The sequence below is a fragment of the Lepidochelys kempii genome, chromosome 7, assembly GCF_965140265.1.
Source record: "Lepidochelys kempii isolate rLepKem1 chromosome 7, rLepKem1.hap2, whole genome shotgun sequence".
NCBI classification, from domain to species: domain Eukaryota; kingdom Metazoa; phylum Chordata; order Testudines; family Cheloniidae; genus Lepidochelys; species Lepidochelys kempii.
This window is the reverse complement of record NC_133262.1, coordinates 109,908,058-109,928,649: the sequence shown is the minus strand read 5'-3', so window position 1 is coordinate 109,928,649 and position 20,592 is coordinate 109,908,058. Positions and strand designations below refer to the sequence as shown.

Sequence of the window (20,592 nt, the reverse complement as noted above, 5' to 3'; positions counted from 1 at the left end):
AACACCTGTTACTTCTAAAGAATGAAGATTCAGTTACCATCTAATGAATTAAAGTGAACTTATCCCTCTTAATTTTTGATACAGATGTTGCAGTCCAGAGACTGAGGAGAGCATTTTCTAAGAGCAGGGCAGCGGGAGAGAAGAGCAGGGTAGAGGTGATTAATTTTGTAATTATTGAAAAATTATAAATACTTTTATTAAACAGTAAGGCAGCAACAGGCAGTGCCCTAGATGCAATGTGGCAGGTAATTTAATTTTCCCCATCTGGCTCTTTTTTCTAAGGATCCAGCTTGGGGAAATGGGGATGGAGAAGTGGAAGGCTATGTCCAAGCGGGGGCAGTAGACAAGAGCTGAGAGGCCATAAGCCTCATGAAATAGAGCTGAAATAGGACTGCATTCCTGGCACCCATGCTTAGAACCCAGTCCTCTGCTAAGGAACATGGAAGGTGGCTTTAATCTGCTGGTGTCACTAGCAAGAGTCAGCCCCTTACCCAATAAAAGCAGCTGCATCTCTCCTCACCAGCTTTTCTCCGACTCCCTGAATAGCTGCCACCCACAGGGCAAAAACTCCCTTTCATCCCAAATTTAGAAATATAAATCACTAATCCTTTTCTAGAGGAGACTCTTAGCACCTTGCAGGATCAGGCTTCTAAGGGTATGTCTACACAGCAAAAAAACACCCACAGCAGTGAGACTCAGGACCTGGGTCAAAAGACTCAGGTTCATGCTGCAGGGCCAAAAATAGCAATGTAAGCATTTCGGCTCATGCTGGAGCCTGGGTTCTGAAGCCTGGTGAGGGAAGAGGGTCTCAGAGCCTGGGTCCAGCCCAAGCTTGAATGTTTACACTGCTACTTTTAGCCTTGAAGGGCGAGCTCAAGTCAGTTGACAGAGGCCCCAAGACTTGTTAAGATGGGGATTTTTTTGCTGTGTAACCATACCCTAAAAGGTTACTTGAGGCATTCACTCAACTTCTTACCATGATGCCTCCCTCAACTGCCATAATTAATGGTGCGTTACACACTTCTGGGTGTATTATACCAAAATTCTGTAGGGGCACCGTATTTTATTTTTATAGTTTTCACTTATTCAAGATGATCATGGTTTTGCTCTACGTAGATCAAGCATAAATGCATGTATTCCCTGACAGAAGATGCAAGGATATTTTTACAGCTTATTTTTTCCCATTCTAACCACATGAGTAGTAAATGGATTGCATTTTATATAATAAACAAAATCAATAACATATGTAGCTTGTAAGGGAGGATTTTACACATAAGTTCAACTGAAAGGAAGTTACGTAGTACTTAAAGGGTTCCTTACCTGTATATTTGTTCATAGGAGATAGGGATGTAGTCACCAGGACTCTGAGTTAAAAGCTGATCTATGGCACCGTCCAACTTTGGCCAATATGTGCTCTTATAATCTTCAATGGTTATAACATTCATTACTGTAAGGAAAAAAAAAAGACAAAACTGTGTTTTACTGCACTTTTAGCTGAGGTACTCAGAGGCTGGTGAACTGTCAGCAATTTAAGATCACAACTGATAAGCAGGCAGAGAACTCCCTATGAATAACTGCATTTAATTTTTGTCAGGATACACCCATCTTGCACAATAGAGGTTATGCCCTAATTTGTATCTGAGGTTTACAAATGAAAAAGTTGCTAAGTCAGTGTTTTGTGGCCCCAGAAAAGAGTTACCAATTCTGCTGTGAAAGGGAAAATCACCATCCTGGAAGCTCCAATAATGACAAAATGAAAAAAACAGAAAGTGGCTCAGTGACTTAGCATATGACAAATTATGTAACTGTGTGGGAAACCAGAATTAAAGATTAACACTAAGCTCTCCCACACCAGAAGAACAAGGGTAGGCTGGGAGCATCAGTTTCCCAGAACACTCCCTCTCAACTGGTATGCGAACCACACCATCTTACAATGGACCATCAACACTCTTGACTACAAGGTTCATGGGTCAATGCAGCGACAATTTAGGACTTGTCTACATGGTGCATTAGTCCACACTAACTGTAGTGTAAATTCCAATGTGTGCCAGCATATTGTGTATTAATTGGCCACTGTGGATCCTGCTGGTGCATACTCATACTCATGTCCATTCTGTGTTTCAAAATCTGTGGCAAGTCTCTGACCCCAAATCTAAACACTGACTCATGCTACAGCACTAAATATAAGCTGTGTAGACATTTGGGCTCAGACTGGAGCTCCAGATCTGAAACCCACCCCTTCCCCAGGCTTCAGAGCCTGAGTTCCAGCCCAAGCCTGAACATCTATGCAACTGATTTTAGTGCCATAGCCTGAGCTCAAGTCTCTACACTCACTGCCACCAGTTTTAAAACAGTGTAGACATATCCTAAAAGTTCCCTAGTGTGTGTTGATGTAGACCATTAACACGCACTAGGCAACTTTTTGTGCATGCCAGCAAGGGGCCATATGAGCCAGTTAGTGCACAACACACCAGTGAATATTAGTCTACACTGGCTGGGGTGTAAAATAAGGCACCATGTAGACAACCCCTATATCTTTCAGTGCCTTAGTTCTCCTTCTATAAGAGAAGCATAGTACACCCATACCTAGCAGGGATGTTGCAGGAAGCAATACATTAAAGATTGTAATGCACTCAGATATTATGGTAATGGGGGACAGAAGTACCTAGGACTATATATACTACTGAGCTCAACCACCATCCCACTTTTGTTCCTTGTGTCCTTTTCCCCACACACTTTGGGCATCCACACAGGCACAGTCAAGCCCCTAACATCTGAAATTAAAGCTCTCTCTTCTCAGACAAGGAAGCTTGATTAACTGCCCATGGAACAATTCCAGCTGTTCTAGAATGAACAACACCTTTTCCCTCAAAAATGCATAGTGTATTGCATTAGTAGAACCACTTTGCTAGCTCTTGCTCACAGGGAGCTTGAACGCAAGTTCCAACTAGCCCAAAGACACAAATAGTCAATACAATACATAGCACGTTTTTTACCAAATCTGAACTGATCTGTTCAAAATTGTATTATTATCTGAGCAGGAAGCTTGGTGCAATATCTTCATAAATGATCTGGAGGATGGTGTGGATTGCACTCTCAGCAAATTTGCGGATGATACTAAACTAGGAGGAGTGGTAAATACGCTGGAGGGCAGGGATAGGATACAGAGGGACCTAGACAAATTGGAGGATTGGGCCAAAAGAAATCTGATGACGTTCAATAAGGATAAGTGCAGGGTCCTGCACTTAGGACGGAAGAACCCAATGCACCGCTACAGACTAGGGACCGAATGGCTAGGCAGCAGTTCTGCGGAAAACGACCTAGGGGTGACAGTGGACGAGAAGCTGGATATGAGTCAGCAGTGTGCCCTTGTTGCCAAGAAGGCCAATGGCATTTTGGGATGTATAAGTAGGGGCATAGCAAGCAGATGGAGGGACGTGATCGTTCCCCTCTATTCGACATTGGTGAGGCCTCATCTGGAGTACTGTGTCCAGTTTTGGGCCCCACACTACAAGAAGGATGTGGATAAATTGGAGAGAGTCCAGCGAAGGGCAACAAAAATGATTAGGGGACTGGAACACATGAGTTATGAGGAGAGGCTGAGGGAACTGGGATTGTTTAGTCGGCAGAAGAGAAGAATGAGGGGGGATTTGATAGCTGCTTTCAACTACCTGAGAGGTGGTTCCAGAGAGGATGGTTCTAGACTATTCTCAGTGGTAGAAGAGGACAGGACAAGGAGTAATGGTCTCAAGTAGCAGTGGGGGAGGTTTAGGTTGGATATTAGGAAAAACCTTTTCACTAGGAGGGTGGTGAAACACTGGAATGCGTTTCCTAGGGAGGTGGTGGAATCTCCTTCCTTAGAAGTTTTTAAGGTCAGGCTTGACAAAGCCCTGACTGGGATGATTTAGTTGGGGATTGATCCTGCTTTGAGCAGGGGGTTGGACTAGATGACCTCCTGAGGTCCCTTCCAACCCTGATATTCTATGCTCCTCAGAACACAAGAAGAGACTGCTTCAGTTCCAAATAGCTCACATTCTAAATGGACAATATAAATTCAAACAACATTTTGGAGAGGGATATAGTCAGAAACCATGAAGATATTTTAAATACTTTTCTAAATATAGCATCACTACTCTCTTTGGTGGATTAACATTGATGGGATTAGTGAACTAAACATGTTTGAGTTTGGGATTTGAATGAAGGGAGCATGGTAGCTTAATGCAACAAGAGGGAGAGGATTTCAGGCAAAACTTGCAACATGAAAGAAGACAAACACAAGAAAAGAAAGATACAAAGGGCATGGAAAGAGGTGCGAGTCAAGCAAGTGTCTGAATAGCAGCATCAAAAGCAGAACTGAATTGAAAAGATTTCTCAGTAGAATGGTACTTTACATATTTCTTCTTATAACATTTAGTTCAGATTCAGCAGTTTTGCTGACTGTATAACACTAAAATGCTATACTGCCAGCCCATCTTGGCAAAACTATTTGTTCACCCTTGCTTAATATTTGTTATACATTCTGTTCATTGCAAATGGATGGACACCAGAGGCTTTAGGACACTCAGCAGTGTACATAGCATGCCTATCGAGTATTGTAGCCTGCCTTAGCCACAGCTAAACCTTCGTTCTGACAGCACGCCACTCTACTCCAGCAAATCAATGAAGTAAAAGTTATCTATGACATTAAGGACTAGAGCCACAAAGGGGACAAACTCAGCATTACAATATGTAACATTTAGGTGCCCTGTCACTTAGTGGAATCCACGGCCCCAAGCTGGGCACCCAAGCTCCCTATGCAATGCATGGGGAACGTGAGGCATCTAAGAATGGGATCCACAAAAGCCAGCAAGCTGAGTGGGGAGCCGCCTAAGCTAGCCAACAGCAAACACTGAGGAGAGCAATATAAATAATTAAATAGTCATTGGAATATAAGACCCAAGTTCAAATCCCCACCTCCTAGGTGAACGCCTCCACCACTGCGCTAGAGAATCAGTCTCGCTCTCTCTGGCACAAGGACTATTTAAGTAATTTATACAAAATGGAACAGCTTCAACCTGACAGAATAATACCCACACCAGTGTTTAGGGAGCTCACTTGGGAGGTGGGAGACCTGGGTTCAAGAGCCTGATCCAAATCAGACAGGGGGGGGACCTGAACCCAGGTCTCTCACATCCAAGGTGAATGCTCTAACCCCTGGGTTATTGTGCATAACAGAGAGACCACCTCCTTCTCCTTGGATTTTTATGCATGGCCTGATCCAGTAGGATGCCTGGGAACATGTCTACAGGATTTGGCCCTGCAGGAGAGACAGGCAGGGAAATATTTAGTCTGAGCATCCTCCAAGGCTTAATCACCAAACTGCTCAGTGGTGTCAGGACCAAGGCAGCTGTGTACATGGCCAGCAACAGAAATTTAGGTGTCATGGGAACTTTACAGGTGGGAATTTAGGCACCTACATAGTTAGGTGGCAGCTGACTAGGGGGGTTGAGGATTTAATTTCTGGATTTAGGTGCTCAAAGTGGCAATTAGGTACCTAAACTGCTTTATGGATCTAGCCCTAAGACTCATAATAGTCTAGTATCTGGGTAGCTGTTCTCAACAAAACCTTACATGTAGCTTTGGACAGCCTAATCTGCTTGTATTAAAAAGAATGGTTTGGTCACCAGAGAAAGAAGAGACTTTCATTTAAAGTCTCATCCAAAAAATAATGCCTCCATGCAGCCAACACTAAATATTAGTCCAAATCCTCGTGTAGATTTGAGTGTAATTAACTATGCTACCCTGACAAAGAGATCGAGTGACCTAAGAACTAATTTGGAACTACATGGAATCAATTTTTAAATGGAGTGATAAGTCCTATCAACTTTTTTGTGGCACCACAAAGAATTAAGCACTAGAAACCTGAAAACCTATTCCGTTTCAGTCTTTAAGAGGGCAGGGGTAAAGTGACACTTTTATGAATAACCCTCTGACAGAGGTAGCGGTTGCAGTGTACTAACTGGCTAGAACCTATAGATTCTGGGAGTATTGTGTAGTAGATTTTAATTAGAAAGCTATTACAAACCCTATTTAGTCCATTCAGGAGTAAAGTGCACTTGATTGCCACCACACAGCTTTCAACTGAAGCCAACCAAAATGTTTATATATCAAACGGTCCAAGGACTGTGCACTGTCCAATTCCTGCTAATTTTATTCTTTCCCTTAAAAAAAATAAGTTTCTCCAGAATTCTAAGAACTCTTGCTCTCATATACATCACATCCCTTTCTTCCCACCCATATCTACTCACACCAAATAAATGCTGAATTAGCACAATACTGCCTGATGATCAGTTCCGTAGGGGTAACATCAAGATTTTGCACAAACGGTTTTATCGAGAGCAAGGGCAGGATGGGGGTGGGAAGATCAACTCAGTGAGTTTTTAGGGTAATAATTTGTATTTTTTCCATTTGTTTATGAATATCGCACATATTTGAAAGTAAGTGTTTTTTGCTTTTTATTTTGTTTTTAAACCACCACCATCATTAGGCTCCAGTTTCAATCTGTAAGTGAAAACATTCTAAAATATCAGAAGAAAATTCTGGTGTGGTATGAGCTATACAATTCTCCAAAGGGCAGCTGATAACGTGGTTCTACATAAATCTGGCAACCTTTTATTTATTTTTCAGTGTTGTATTCATCCCGGGGCTATTTCACATTCAAACCATACTAAATGTGAAAACTGCTGATCAATACTGCAAATTACTGATTACCAGCTATCACTGTATGATTTTATCTGACACACTATGACTACTGTTGAAACAAGTGATAGAAAACTGGTGATTAAAGGGACAGAAGTAAACCAAACAATTCCTCCCAGGTAAATTGTAAACTTTGCCAAGATTTGAAAAGTAGCAAGATAAAAGGAATTTTTCTACACTTTTTGAGATGAGCATTCAGTTTCTTCAGAGCCTAAAGTCAAATGTGCCAGTGAATTAAATGTTGTCTATTAAAGTGGAAAAGCAGAATGCTGATGAGTTTTATACTGCAACAAGCATTTTCAATGTCACGGTCATAACTGAAATACTGCCAAAAAATATTCACGTTCCAGGCCTTCCATGAACTCTTTCACATCAACTTCATTCAGAAGCAGTCCAAATGCCAAGAAGCAGCAAAGAGCAATCACTAATTGTCATAAAATAAACTTGAAATTGATAAGAAATCTGCAAAGTTCTTTTTATGCTAACCTCACTTCCTGTATAGCACAAAGTGACAAATTAAAAAAAGACTGAAGCACTTTGTCCCTAAACACTGTCCTCCAGACAGATTTAAATTCACAGATCCACTAATAGATCCTGCAAGTGAAGAAATTTTAAAAGGAAAAACTGAAAGAGTTAACATGGACATGAATGCAAGGTGATTACAGTTTCTAAATCACCTATGGGGACCCACTCCTTCTCAGAAAGAGCATCCAAACAGTGGTTGCAAACTATCATGATGGCTAAATGCTAAATCATATGTTCTGGGTCTTTTGATGTTCACAAAGGTCTCACAGTCCATGTGGATTTGTGAAGTGCATTATTCCAAAACAAAGTCAGCATAAGAGGAGAGGGGGAAAGCTGAAAATGCAGAAAGATTAATCAGCAGTGTTAAATGAGAGAGGTGAAAGCTTGACTGAAACTGGTTTGCACAGGGCCTCCAAGAGTAATGTAAATCTTTATTCTTAACTACAGTGCAAGTCCTATTTAATAGGTCTTAGGTAATTCAGATCAGGAAGAGCCAGTTGGAAGAAACTGCATTCTAGGCAATTGCAAAGCATAGTTGAGAGAATTCCAACTAAACTAGCAAAGCCTGCTAGATAGTGTCATTCAAATATACCAATACACAGTGGAGTCACATCTTACCCGGGGGTTAGGTTCTAAAGTTAGCACATAAGGCGAAAATCACGTATATAGTCAAAATTACCCTTAAAAATCCCTTAAATCACCCATAAAGTACAGTATACTGTACATGGTCTTGTGTATACAACCCTGTACAGTAATATGTATACATGTATAATGTAGACAGTAAATAATAAAGAGTATATATGCAAAATATAATTTTACAGTACTGTATTTTTAATTACAGTGGGTAATTACAGGGGGTCATCAGGGCTTGATGTCAGCCCAGGAGACAGAGGTGATGGAGAGTCATAGACGAAGTGGTTGGCTCTGGTTCAGCTCGAGAAGTTGATTGCATAGTCTCATCTGCTGCTGGTTGTTTTTCTCTTGAAAAACATGGTGATCGGCAACTGTCGCTGTTGTCTCTTGAGCTGCTCAAACATTTCTTGATATGGTCTCAAATCGTCCATAATACTATGTGTGATTTTGAGGCTTTGTTCCATAGAGGGATCATATTCAGAAATTAAATCATTCAAGTGTTTCGCTGCTTGGAGCACTTCAGAAAATTTATGAAGATTCCAACTTGCTGGCTCTTCCTGGTCATCATCATCATCTTCATCTTCTGTAGACGATTTTATCAGTTCCTCTAACTCTTCGTTAGTCAACGTTTCTCTGTGGCTCTCAAATAATTCTTCAATTTCTTCCTCAAGGATGTCGACGAAGCCATCACCACACACTTGCCTGGCCACCTGAAAAATGAGTTTCACTTCTTTGTCAATGGTCGGGAAACCCTTAAAATCATTCACACATTCTTTCCATAGGTTTTGCCAACATAAATTGACTGTTTCAGGCTTGATTGCATCCATTGCCTGTTTAATATAAGTGATGCAATTGGCAATGTTGAAGGACTTCCAACACTCCATCACATTAAGATTGGGACCGGCATCCATAGCGCTACGTATCCGTGAGAACGTAAACCTCATGTACGTGGCCATGAAACAGCGAATCACGCCTTGGTTGGAGGTGATATTGGGGGAGGGAAAGACGACTTCAACATCGTTATGCGCAAACCAGAGTGCCACAGGGTGGCCAAGAGCATTGTCTACAATCAGCAACACTTTAAAGTCAAGTCCTTTCTCTTCGAGGTACAGCTTGACCTCTGGAATGAAACACTTGTGGAACCAATCCAAAAATACTGCTGACGTCACCCAAGCCTTTTTATTTAATTGCCAGGACACTGGCAGTAGATTTTTGTTCTTGTCTTTTAGGGCACGGCGATTTGCAGCCCTGTAGAGTAAGCCCAGCCACATTACCACAAAACAACACAGTCACACGGTCTTTAGCTGCTTTGAAGCCAGGGGCTTGTCTTTCTGATTTCGAAGTGTAAGTGCTGTTGGGCATTTTTTTTCAGAAGAGCCCAGTCTCATCAGCATTAAAAACTTGTTCCGGAAGATAGCTCTTTTCTTCTACGATTTTTCTTTAATTATTCAGGGTAGGCTTTTGCTGCCTCTTCACTGGCAGATGCAGCTTCACCGGTAGTCTGTACGTTTTTGCGTTGAAGCAGTTCCTAAAACTGTTAAGCCAGCCTTGGCTGGCTTTGAATTCCTTCTCATCAGAAGGCTGTCCCTCTTTGGTGGGAGGTTTGAACAGCACACAGAGGCTAAGAGCCTCTTCTCGCAACGTGTTGCCATCGATAGGAACACGTTTACAGTTCATGTCTTCCAGCCATAAGTTTAATGCCTTTTCAGTCTTCACTGAAGTCTTATCATGCATCTGGCTTGTCATCTTAGCAGTTTTTGGAGCACTTGATGCCACAGCATGACGAATTTCTCTCTCTCTAATCTTGATGCTAGATTCTTTGCGGCCATATTTACGTGCCATGTTGGAGACCGACATACCGTCTCTAAGTCGAACACAGCCAGTTTTTCCTCCAGCACTGGAGCAGATCGCTGTTTCTTCAGCTGAGCACCAGATGAAGTAGTTGGCTTGCGTTTAGGGGCCATGTTGTACGAAAAATACGTACAGTATCTTTAAACACTAGAATCACACTCAGCGTGGCGAGATGCTCACACTATGAGAGGCATGCGGGAACTGAGACTGACTGAGGGAACAGCAGATTCAAGTTTCCCATCTCACGCTCACTCCAGGGCATAAGCTCATTGAGTGGAATGGTGGGCGGAATCGCCCACACTATTTACAGGTATCTTGTTTTTTTTGTTTGTTTTTTTTTTGCAGAGCGCATATAGTTGAATTTGCTTAAGTTAAATGCACGTATGATGCGACTCACCTGTATCCAAGCACACCTTGCATCTCATACTTTTCTTTTATTGTTGTATGAATAAAAATAACTCTAGTATTCCTCTTGCAATCACCATTCACAACTATAACAAATTAGTTCTAAGAATGAATGCTTTTGGAAAACATTCTGTCATATACTGTATGAAGAGTTTACCTGTAGAAATTGCTGCTCTTCATATGATGACCATTCCCCATTGTCCTTTGTTTTTAAACAAAGTAGTACAGAATGTTAAAAGAATGTCCAATGGCATTTTTCCCCAGCTATACCCTGGCATAACGTAGCAAAATTATGAATCCATTCTGTGGCTGCATTACACACCACTACTTCCCACTCACTACTCAAAATGCTTACCAAGAGTAAATTTCAAACTTTTGTCTACATCAATGGATTTCTTACACAGAAAAATGAACACAGAATGCTTTATAATTAAGTTCTTACATAATTTGGGTAAACATACATCAGCATATCTCAATCATCCTGCTGCTATCTGCACTGCCAAACAAGGATTTATTAAGCTGAGCAACAAATCCATATTAGCCATGTTTGCAAGCAGAGCTAAAGCCAAACTTAAAACAGTTTACAGCCGCATTGTGCGTTGATGCAAACTGCGCTTTACCCATTTTCTCTACAATTATCCTACGATCTGATTACAAACACAATCGATAAGTTCTCAATATTTTAAGTAAAACAACATGAACTGACTCTCTAATGACCTTAGGAAAAAAACACTATAAAATGAACAGCTTCTATAAATATTAGGTTTAGAATCATCTATCTGGCGATGTACAACAAAACTCGCAACAGAGAAGTAACTTCTTTTAAGTCTTTTATAGGAACAAAAGGAGGACAATGTGAAATTAAATATGCAACATCAAGTCTATCTAGTTTTAGGTCTACCAACCTTACCAGAATATCATTTATATATTAAAATAGATTTGACCTCCTGTATGTATTTTAAAACTGCAAGATTGAAGAGTAGTTTAGACCAGCATTTCTCAAATGCTGCCAAAGGTGGATTTTTTTGCAGCCATGACAGCCTCTAAAGCACGGGCAGAGTGGGATGGGGGCGGGGGGGGGGGGAGAGGAGGTGCTGGCAAAGCAGCAGCCCCTCCCTGCAGCATCCAGCTGTTGCTCCTGAGTAGCTGTTACCAAGGGCAGCGAGATGTACTGCTTTGGTGTTTACGCTGGCGCTGCCAGTGGGGATCGGTGCCCTGCATTGCACAACCTCCTTGGGGGCTCTGGGCAGCACCTCTGGAAACAAGTGGGGCCAGTGTCGGAGGCAGCTCCTGTCAGTGGAGGCAGCTGTGGCACTCGGTCACTGGGGCGCTCCCCTGGGCATCTCCCCTGCTCCCACCCAGCTGGGGCACAGGAAGCCTGGGACTCCACCGGTGGCTGGTGAGTTCCCAGCCCACCTTCCCCACGGAGGGCTCTCGCTGAAGCACCAGAGGAGGCAGGAACAGAGAGATGGATTGGCACTTTCCCTGCCTGGGGCCGCACCTGCTGTTTACAGTTGCCTTAGATACCACAGCTGTTCAACAGGCCTGGCAGCTCCCCAGCAAGGTGAGGGACTCCTGTTCCATGACACACACTGAGCACAAGAATAGAAGCAAAGTCTGGGTGTACTGAATGGGGAGCTCTATTTCCTACCACCTTCCTACTGCATAAATAAATTACAATGATTTGGACGTGTATATGTGCATATTTATTTGTTTTTCCTAAAATATTTTAGGAAAAATTGTCAGAGTGGCCACCAGCAAGAGTTAGTGGCCACACTCTGAGGCCACCAAAACATTTGTTGTGAGAACCCCTGGTTTAGACAGTAAGCTGCTGCTGAGGTGGGGAAGGCAGGAGAGAAATTGTTGGGTTGTCCCTCCTCTTCCATCTCCTCACTCCCACACACTTATCTCTTCAAAACATCCTCAGAACATACCTGTGGAGTAATTATTATCCCCATTTTTCAGATGTGGAAACTAAGGCAGAGAGATTAAATGGTTTATCCAAGACCAAGAATAGAGTCAGTGTCAGAGCCAAAATTAAAACAAAAGGAGTTCCTGGCCCTGCATTCAGATCACAGTGCCTCTATAGACTATGCCATTTGAGCAGCAGTTGCAGAAGCTAAGATCTATGTTGCTCATGTACACATACCACCAACGTTTATCTGTCATAGGCCAAGATGATCTATCACAGGGTTCTCAACCTTTTTCTTTCTGAGCCCCCTCATGCTATAAGAACTCCCCAGCCCACCTGTGCCACAACAACTGTTTTTCTGCATATAAAAGCAAGGGCCAACGTTATGGGGTAGCAAGCAGGGCAATTACCTGGCCCCACACCACAGGGGCCCCCGACAAAGCTACACTGCTCAGACTTCGGCTTCAGCCCCGGATAGCAGGGCTCAAGGCACCAGGCTTCAGTCCCATGTGGTGGAGCTTCAGGTTTCTGCCATGGAGCCCAGCAAGTCTAAAGCTGTCCCTGCTTGAAGGACCACCTGAAACCTGCTCATGGCCTCCCACGGGGCCTCAGACCCCTGGTTGAGAACCACTGATGATCACATTGAGGAGTTCTAATAAACCAAACATTTGTTCGTGATTTCATAAATATTTTGATTAAACCATTTTACTAGTTTTTACATAGCAGTACTGGATAAGGGAATTCTGAAGATAAGTGAAGGTCTGCATACCTACTAGTACATAGCTATTTCATGGGAGCTCTGAGAACAAATGCTCAAATATGCTTAAAAAAAGAAATCTGCCATTTTAATGACAGATCTATATTTTAGGAGACCCACACAACACAAAAGCAAACACAGCAGTTCCTTCACCCTCAAACCTAAAAAACAGAGTTGTCTGAAAACTGGAATTCACATTACACAGAAAATTCTGAAATTTTGTTTTTAACAAAATTGTTCCAAAACAGAATGAAAAATTAAATTTCAAGATTTCTTGCAGAATTCATAAATTTCATTCAGAAGAAGCTGAAATGACCATTCCATTGTGACCTTTCTGAAATATTTCTGAATCTACCAAACTACCTTAAAGACTAACAGATTTATTTGGGCATAAGCTTTCGTGGGTAAAAAGCCACTTCTTCAGATGCAACTGCATCTGGATTTTTTAACCACGAAAGCTTATGCCCAAATAAATCTGTTAGTCTTTAAGGTGCCACTGGACTCCTCATTGTTTTGGTGGACACAGACTAACACGGCTAACCTGATACTTGATACCAAACTACCTGGAGCCCACCAGGTGAGTAGCCAAGCAGCATGGGAAGTCCCAGCTCTGAGGCAAGTGGGAAGCATGAGGGCGAAGGGATGCTTTCTACTTCCAACTCAGTCAACCATTCAAATATTTTTGTTCTTAGTTCAGATACAGGCAAGGGCTGAGATAATCAGGGAAGTGGACCAGTTTGAGAACGGACTCAAGGCCCATACAGGCATGTGGGGGAAAGAGAGTGTTCAAAGGGAAGGAGGCGCGAAAGACAGTGACAGTTTTAGCTAAGCAGCAGGATGAGAAGGGCAAACACATGGTGGGTGAGAGGACAGTTTCAGCCTAGACTCCAGGAAGTGGAGGGAAGCATAGCTCAGACACACAAGCGAAGTCCCAGCTTCAGCCCCGTTTTACAGAAGGGGTGGGGCAGTGGCAGTTAGGGTAGACTCCCAGGCCCCGGACACAGCACGTGTAACACAAGGGCAGGCTGGGGACCCCAGGCGCAGAGTGAGAGTATGCCAGGGGCGACACAGGGACAGACTCCAGGCCAGGGCCGCCTGGTCACAGGGTGTATGTGTGGGAAGCTGGTGGGACCCAGGGCATTCTCGGGGTGGGGTGCAGGCCTCTCCGGGCCGGGCCAGGCCAGGCCAGGCTCTGTCACTCACAGAACTTGGAGGTGGAGGTGTTGATGGTGGCAGCAGCGACGGCTCCTCCCTTGCCAGCAGCCCCTGCAGAGTCACAGCCCTTCATCAGGCCATTGGCTTCGGGCACCATCTGGGCCTCTTCCTCCTCCTGCGGCTGCCCCCGGTGGCCCTTCCTATCCGCGGGCAGCTGCAGGGCCCTGTCCCCGAGGGGGGCCTGGGCATGGCCCGCAGGGCGCTGCTGCCTGTAGCCATCCACACCGGCCTCCCAGTTGTTATGGTTCTGATCGTCCATCATGGCCTCATAGCTGCTGCCCCCCTCCTCCTCCATGCTCTCCTCCTCCATCCTGCCCGGGGGAGGGGGGCCCCGCTCGGTCCGGCGGGGGGCGGCGAGGCGGGGGGAAGCTCAAGACCGACCTCCCATCCTGCACGTTACATCCCAGGGCTCGGAACCTCCGGCTCAGGAGGGCAGGGCAAAGCTGCGGAAAAGCAAGCTCAAGCTTCAGCCGTAAAGGACGCCGCTCCAAAGCCGCGGCACTTTGCGGCGGTGGCTCAAGCGGACCCTCCGCCCAGTGCCGCCGCGGAGCGCTATGGGGATCGTAGTTTACCGGGCCAGGGAGGCGGTAGGCTGTGTCACGTGACGTGGCCCGCGGCCATTGTTCCCGACGCCATGACACCATAGGCAAAGGGCCAAGGCGTGGGGCGGGCGAGTTGCTCAGCCTCACATCGGGGGTGGTGCGGGCGGTACCCTCGCTGTGAATTGAGGGACAGACCCTGTGCAGGAGAAAAGACCCCCGCATGTCAGGGAAATTCATTCTTCCTGTTGTGAGGGGTGGGGAAGGGAGACTCATTTCTGGGGAGGGAACCCCCTTTTCTTTGGGGAAGGTGCCCCCTTTTTTTCCAAATGGGGACATTGTTACTCTGGGGGAGACTCCCTGTTTGCCATCTGCTGGTGGGCTCTCTGGCAGGGAAGGGCTTGGCTTTGTGATTTCCCCTGAGACAGGGCTTGAAAAATCCGCGGGAGGAGGAAGTGCTGGGCCAGGGCTATTAACCTCTGCAGAATTTCAGCTGTCATATAAAAAGGGTTTTGAGCCCTCCCTAGCGGCAAAGAAAACCTTCCAAATATGAACTGAGTGTAACCCAATTATTAGTAACTTGGATTGCAGTCGTGCCTAGTGGGCCCAGTCAAGGATCAGGTCCCCATTGTGCTCTGCTTCAGAGACCATACAAACCTAGCTTCATGACAAGACACAATGAAACAGACGCAGTGTAGCCCACTCTCAATTTCACCACACCTCTCACCATATTTGGTGGTTTTCTTAAAGTCCCAGCTCCTGTAATCACGTGACTGTGAGACAAGCGGCTCTCATTTTAAAACGCCCTCATGGTTGTGGATGAAAAGTTTGAAAAAGTGATCTGACTGTATCACCCCCCAAAAAAGGTCAAACCCAAAAGGCAAATACAAAGAACCTCAAATGGTAGTTTTTTAAAATGAAAATCTCATGATTTTTAAGCCACTCGCGTGATTTTTGAACACTTGGGTTTGGCAGTACTGAGGCAAATAGAGGGAAGGAAGAGGTAACAGTTAAAAAGTACTTTTATGCATAATGAGCAGAGTCTCAGCTCATTATCTGCCTACCCCTTGTAGATAGGGTTGCCAGGCATCAGGCATGCCCGGCTCCTAGGTGCAGGGTCTGGCACGAGGGCTCCATGCACTGACCCCGCCCCGAGTGCCAGCTCTGCAGCTCCCATTGGCCCAGAACCGTGGCCAATGGGAGCTGCAGGGGCAGTGGCTGCAGGCAGCATGCAGAGCCCCCTGATCCCTCCGCCTAGGAGCCAGACATGCCAGCCGCTTCCGGGAGCCGCGCAGGGCCAGGGCAGACAGGGAGCCTGTTTTAACCCTGCTGCGCCGCTGACTGGGAGCCACCTGAGATAAGTGCCGCCCAGCCGGAGCCCACAACCCATAATCCTCTCCTGCACCCCAACCCCCTGCCCCAGTTCGGGACCCCTTCCCACATCCCAACTCCCTCCCTGAGCGCATACCCCAACCCCCTGCCCCAGCCCTGATCCCCCTCCTGCACCCCAAACCCTTCATTCACAGCCAGGAGCCCCCTCCTGCACCCCAAACCCATCATCCATGGGCCCACCCCAGAGCCCACACCCCCAGTCGGAGCCCTCACCCCCTCCCGCATCCCAATCCTCTGCCCCAGCATGATGAAAGTGAGTGAGGAGAGCAAGCAATGAAGGGGGGGGTGGAGTAAGTAAGGGGGGGCTTGGAGAAGGCGCTGGGCAGGGCGGGGCCTCAGGGAAGGGGCAGGGCCGGGGGCAGGGCAAGGGTATTCGGTTTTGTGCAGTTAGAAAGTTGGCAACCCTACTTGCTGACATAGGCCCCGACTCCAGCCCTGTAGCACCCACGGAGAAGAATTAGTGGGTGCTCTGCACCCATTGGCAGCCAAGCTCCCCTATCCCCACGCCCCACCTCCTCCTCCGCCTCCTCCCCTGTGCGCGCCGCATCCCCGCTCCTCTGCTTACCTCCCAGCGCTTCCCGCCTTGCCGCCACCAAACAGCTGTTTGGCAGCGCGTTTGGAGGGAGGGGGAGGAGTGGGAACATGGCGCGCTCAGGGGAGGAGGTGGGGAAGAGGCGGGGCCAGGGCAAGGATTTGGGGAAGGAGTCAGAATAGGGGCAGGGAGGGGGGTGGATTTGGGGTAGGGACTTTGGGGAAGGGGTTTGAATGGGGGTGGGGCAGGGGCAGGAGGGGGTGGAGCAAGGGTGGAGTCAGGGCGGGGCTGGGGAGCAGAGGAGAGTCGAGCACCCACCAGCGGAAGAAGAAGTCGGCACCTATGCTTGCAGACTGTCTTAAAGAGACTACAAACAGTCTTAGTGCCCCTGCTGCTGCTCAGAGCCTTTCCAAGCTGCGGCAGAGTTAAAACTGATCTGTTTTATCACTGCAAAGGGGGGAGGGAATTTTAGTCTTCAGAAGTTTTCTCTAGTTATTGGGTGAGGGAGGGGGAGTAATATTTCTCCTGTAACTAAGAAAGTATATTTTTAACAAAGGTGAGGAAAGAGCAAATTTCAGGAGTTCTCTTTCAATACCACCCACTAGCATCCAGCCGTATTTATCAGTTCAAGGCCTGCAGAAACCCATTTATTTAGAAGCAAAAAGACACATTCAGTTTCAGGCAATTTGGAAAGGTCGCCCTCTGCTGGCATGTGATTTCTAGGTCAGTGTTGAAATGAGACAGTAAAAGAACATCATCAGATTGAAATCTAGTCCATTTTAAAAACTGAGTTTAAAGTAGTTTCAGGCACTATACCAGCCTTAGGCAGCCCCTGCCGTTTTATTGTGTGCAGTGTTGTTCTAGCCATGTCAGTCTTAGGATGTTAGAGACAAGGTGGGTGAGGTAATAACTTTTACTGGACCAAGTTGGTCCAATAAAAAATATTACCTCACCCACCTTGTCTCCCTCCTAATTTTTGTGATTTTAAAATTTCTTCAAAATATTCCCATTTTTAAATGTTTTCTTCCCCGCTCCCATATTACAATATAAAAAAAAAACCCACACAAATAACAGGGGGAACTGATTATAGTGATACAGTGACGCTGACTATGTGCAGAGTGCTGACCAATGCAAAACAGTAATCTTAGGCGTTACTTGCAATTATTATTATTTATTTATATTATTTTAGTGCTTAGGAGCACCAGTCATGGTCCAGAAGCCCAGTGTGCTAGGTGCTGTACGAACACAGAACAGAAAGACAGTCCCTGCCCCCAACGAGTTTATAATCTAAGGCTATGTCTGCACTACCACCTATGTCGGCAAAATTTATGTCGTTCAGGGTGTGAATATTCCACCCCCGGAGTGACATAAGTTACACCAGCATAAGCGCTAGCATGCACAGTGCTATGTCAGCAGGAGAGCTTCTCCCACTGGCACAGCTTCTGCCGCTCGCAGGGGTATGTTTTTTATGCCAATAGGAAAGCTTCTCCCACTGACATAGCTTCTGCTGCTCATGGGAGGCGGGGTGGGGGGTTATGCTGACAGGAGAGCTCTCTCCCATCGGCATAGAGCGTCTTCACCAGATGCGCTGCAGCGCTGTATGTGAAGACATGGCCATAATAATGATAGTAGGTAAAACATTTCAGACAGAATTGTCATGTTATGTTGATCGAGTCCTTTTAAAATTTCAATCTCTGTCATTCAAATTGTGCCACCGACCTGAGACAGGGTGAGGGCCTTTGCGAATGAGTGAGCGCATGATGCTGTTAGTTGTTGTGTCTGACTCCAAACTCACTTTACTGACATGGCTGAACTTGCCACTGACTTATCTCTGTTAGAATCTCTCAGGATATACTTGACAAGCTGGTTTCCCATGGTGAAGTGTGAGGTAGTGTCTTTTGCTACCAGCTTATGCATAATTGCAGTTCAGATCCTTGTCGGCTTCAGTCAACATCAGACAAATGAGACAGAAAGATTGTACATAAAATCATCTGTATTTGCACTCGAATCATAGAGGACCCTGGAACTTTTCTTTGAAGATTGAACTAAAACTAGAAGGGGTAAAAACAAAATTGTCAAAAAGTAATTTTGGCCAAAAAAAAATCTTTGAATGGAAAACAAATTTTCAAATACATTTTCTGGTTTTCAATGAAAAACTGGAAAAAAAAAATTTATCAAAAGCTGCGGATGTTATGGGTTTGATTTTTTCACTGAAAAAGCAACCAAAAAAATTGTGAGAAGGCTTGACAAAACCAAAAAAGGAACCTTTTTTTTTTTTTTTTCCAAAATTTCCCATGAAAAAACGATTGGCATTTTTCTAGCATCTCTATTACAAACCTACTTTGTCTTTATTTGTATCGTATTATTTGACGGAATTGTCTTACTGTGTGTGGATGGAGGAGAATAGCTTCTATAATATTCTTCTAACTAATAATGTTACATACAATGTATACCTACCTGCTATAATGATCTCCAGTCCTCAGTAATGCTGGTTTTTAGTTGCTTAAATGCTTGTCCGTCCTGACAACACGAAAAGCACAAGCCCCCTATTTATGTACAAAATGACTATAGCATGAAGAGCAGCAGTGCAAACACCTCCGCACTGTCATGTCACTGACGTAAATCCTAATCTCTAGAGAGGTGTGAAGGTACTTCGGGATTCATGCCCATTCATTTTTTGGCCAAAATGACACTGGGTCTGATCCATGCTTATTGAAACCATTAGACTACAATGGCCATTGGAACCGGCCTGTTGTGAGGGGCCTGGATGCATTCAGTGATTAAAACAATTTGGCCACGTTATGTTTTTTTGTTATATATCTGATCTAGGTATAATCAGTTTGGCAGAAATAAAAACGACTCCATCAGGCTTTGTTCAGACCAAAATTCAATAAGCTGTAGTTTGCAGCTTTCTGGAATTTCTCTGTTTCCCACAGAGTCATTAAATGATTCAGAGGCCAAACATGGCTTTGGCATATCTCTTGTAGAGCTCAGATTACTGATAGATAATGTAAGGCAGTGTTTCCCAAACTTGGGAAGCTGCTTGTTCAGAGAAAGACCCTGGTGGGCCGGACCGGTTTGTTTACCTGCCACGTCCACAGGTTCGGCCGATCGTGGCTCCCACTGGCTTCCCGCAGCCCGCATTGGCCTGGAGCGGTGAACCACGGCCAGTAGGAGCCGCGATCGGCCAAACCTGCAAACACGGCAGGTAAACAAACCTGCCCAGCCTGCCAGGGGCTTTTCCTAAGCAAGCGGAGTCCCAACTTTGGGAAACACTGATGTAAGGTATCAGGGGGTAGCTGTGTTAGTCTGTATCCACAAAAACAACAAGGAGTCTGGTGGCATCTTAAAGACTAACAGATTATTTGGGCATAAGCTTTCGTGGGTAAAAAACCACTTCTTCAGATGCAACCTGTTACTCTTTAAGGTGCCACCAGACTCCTTGTTGTTTTTGATAGATAATGGTCCTTCTCCCACCATCCCATTTTGGTGATCTGTTGCTATGTCTTGACCATGACAAGATGAAGGACTGATCATTTACTTTGTTTGTTGTTAACTTGAGCTGTGTCTCTGTATCACAGCTTTCTTTGTGCAGCAGGTGGTGTGTAATATTTAATATGAAGAGAGCCCTTTATAATGAATGTTATGGTGAAATCTAAATCAGCAAACAATTTTTAGACTAGATTAGTGTGTCTATTTTCTACTAATCACAAAGATATGTAAATGATGTTTGCACATCTTAATTGCTAGTGGAACATTATAAATATTAGTTGCATAGGGACATTGACAGTGTGGCACCTGGATGCTGTTTCCCCCCTCACATTGTATCCTTGGGCACAATGGTTCACAGTTGGAGAATCCTCGAGTACTGGTGAAGAAAACGTTGCTACAAGCAAGATAAACTTTGTTCCATATTGAATTTCTTTGTTTTTTGTAGCAGTTTTGATCAAAGCAAAGAGCTTTCTCCTCAGCCTTGTCATCTATAAAATGCAGAACAGCAGAACTTTTCTAAGTTCTGATTATCACGACAGAAGTTTTTTTTCTCCTGCTGATAACAGCCCACCTTAATTGATTAGTCTCGTTACAGTTGGTA

General features: G+C 44.9%; 1 protein-coding gene across 3 annotated transcripts in view; it reads right to left on the bottom strand.

Annotated features, from left to right (window-relative positions):
* CACUL1 (CDK2 associated cullin domain 1) overlaps positions 1–14,555 on the bottom strand; it is a 93,852-nt gene extending 79,297 nt beyond the window's left edge. For all 3 annotated transcript variants that reach the window (XR_012160069.1, XM_073354238.1, XM_073354239.1), the window contains exons 1-2: positions 14,025–14,555; positions 1,321–1,447 (exon numbers count right to left, since the gene is read on the bottom strand). Coding sequence is in view for 2 of the 3 variants with exons in the window: in XM_073354238.1 (XP_073210339.1) it covers positions 1,321–1,447; positions 14,025–14,346 (449 nt within the window). In the remaining variant the exon portion in view is untranslated. The remainder of the gene's footprint in view (positions 1–1,320; positions 1,448–14,024) is intronic.
* Between the last annotated feature and the right edge of the window lie 6,037 nt (positions 14,556–20,592).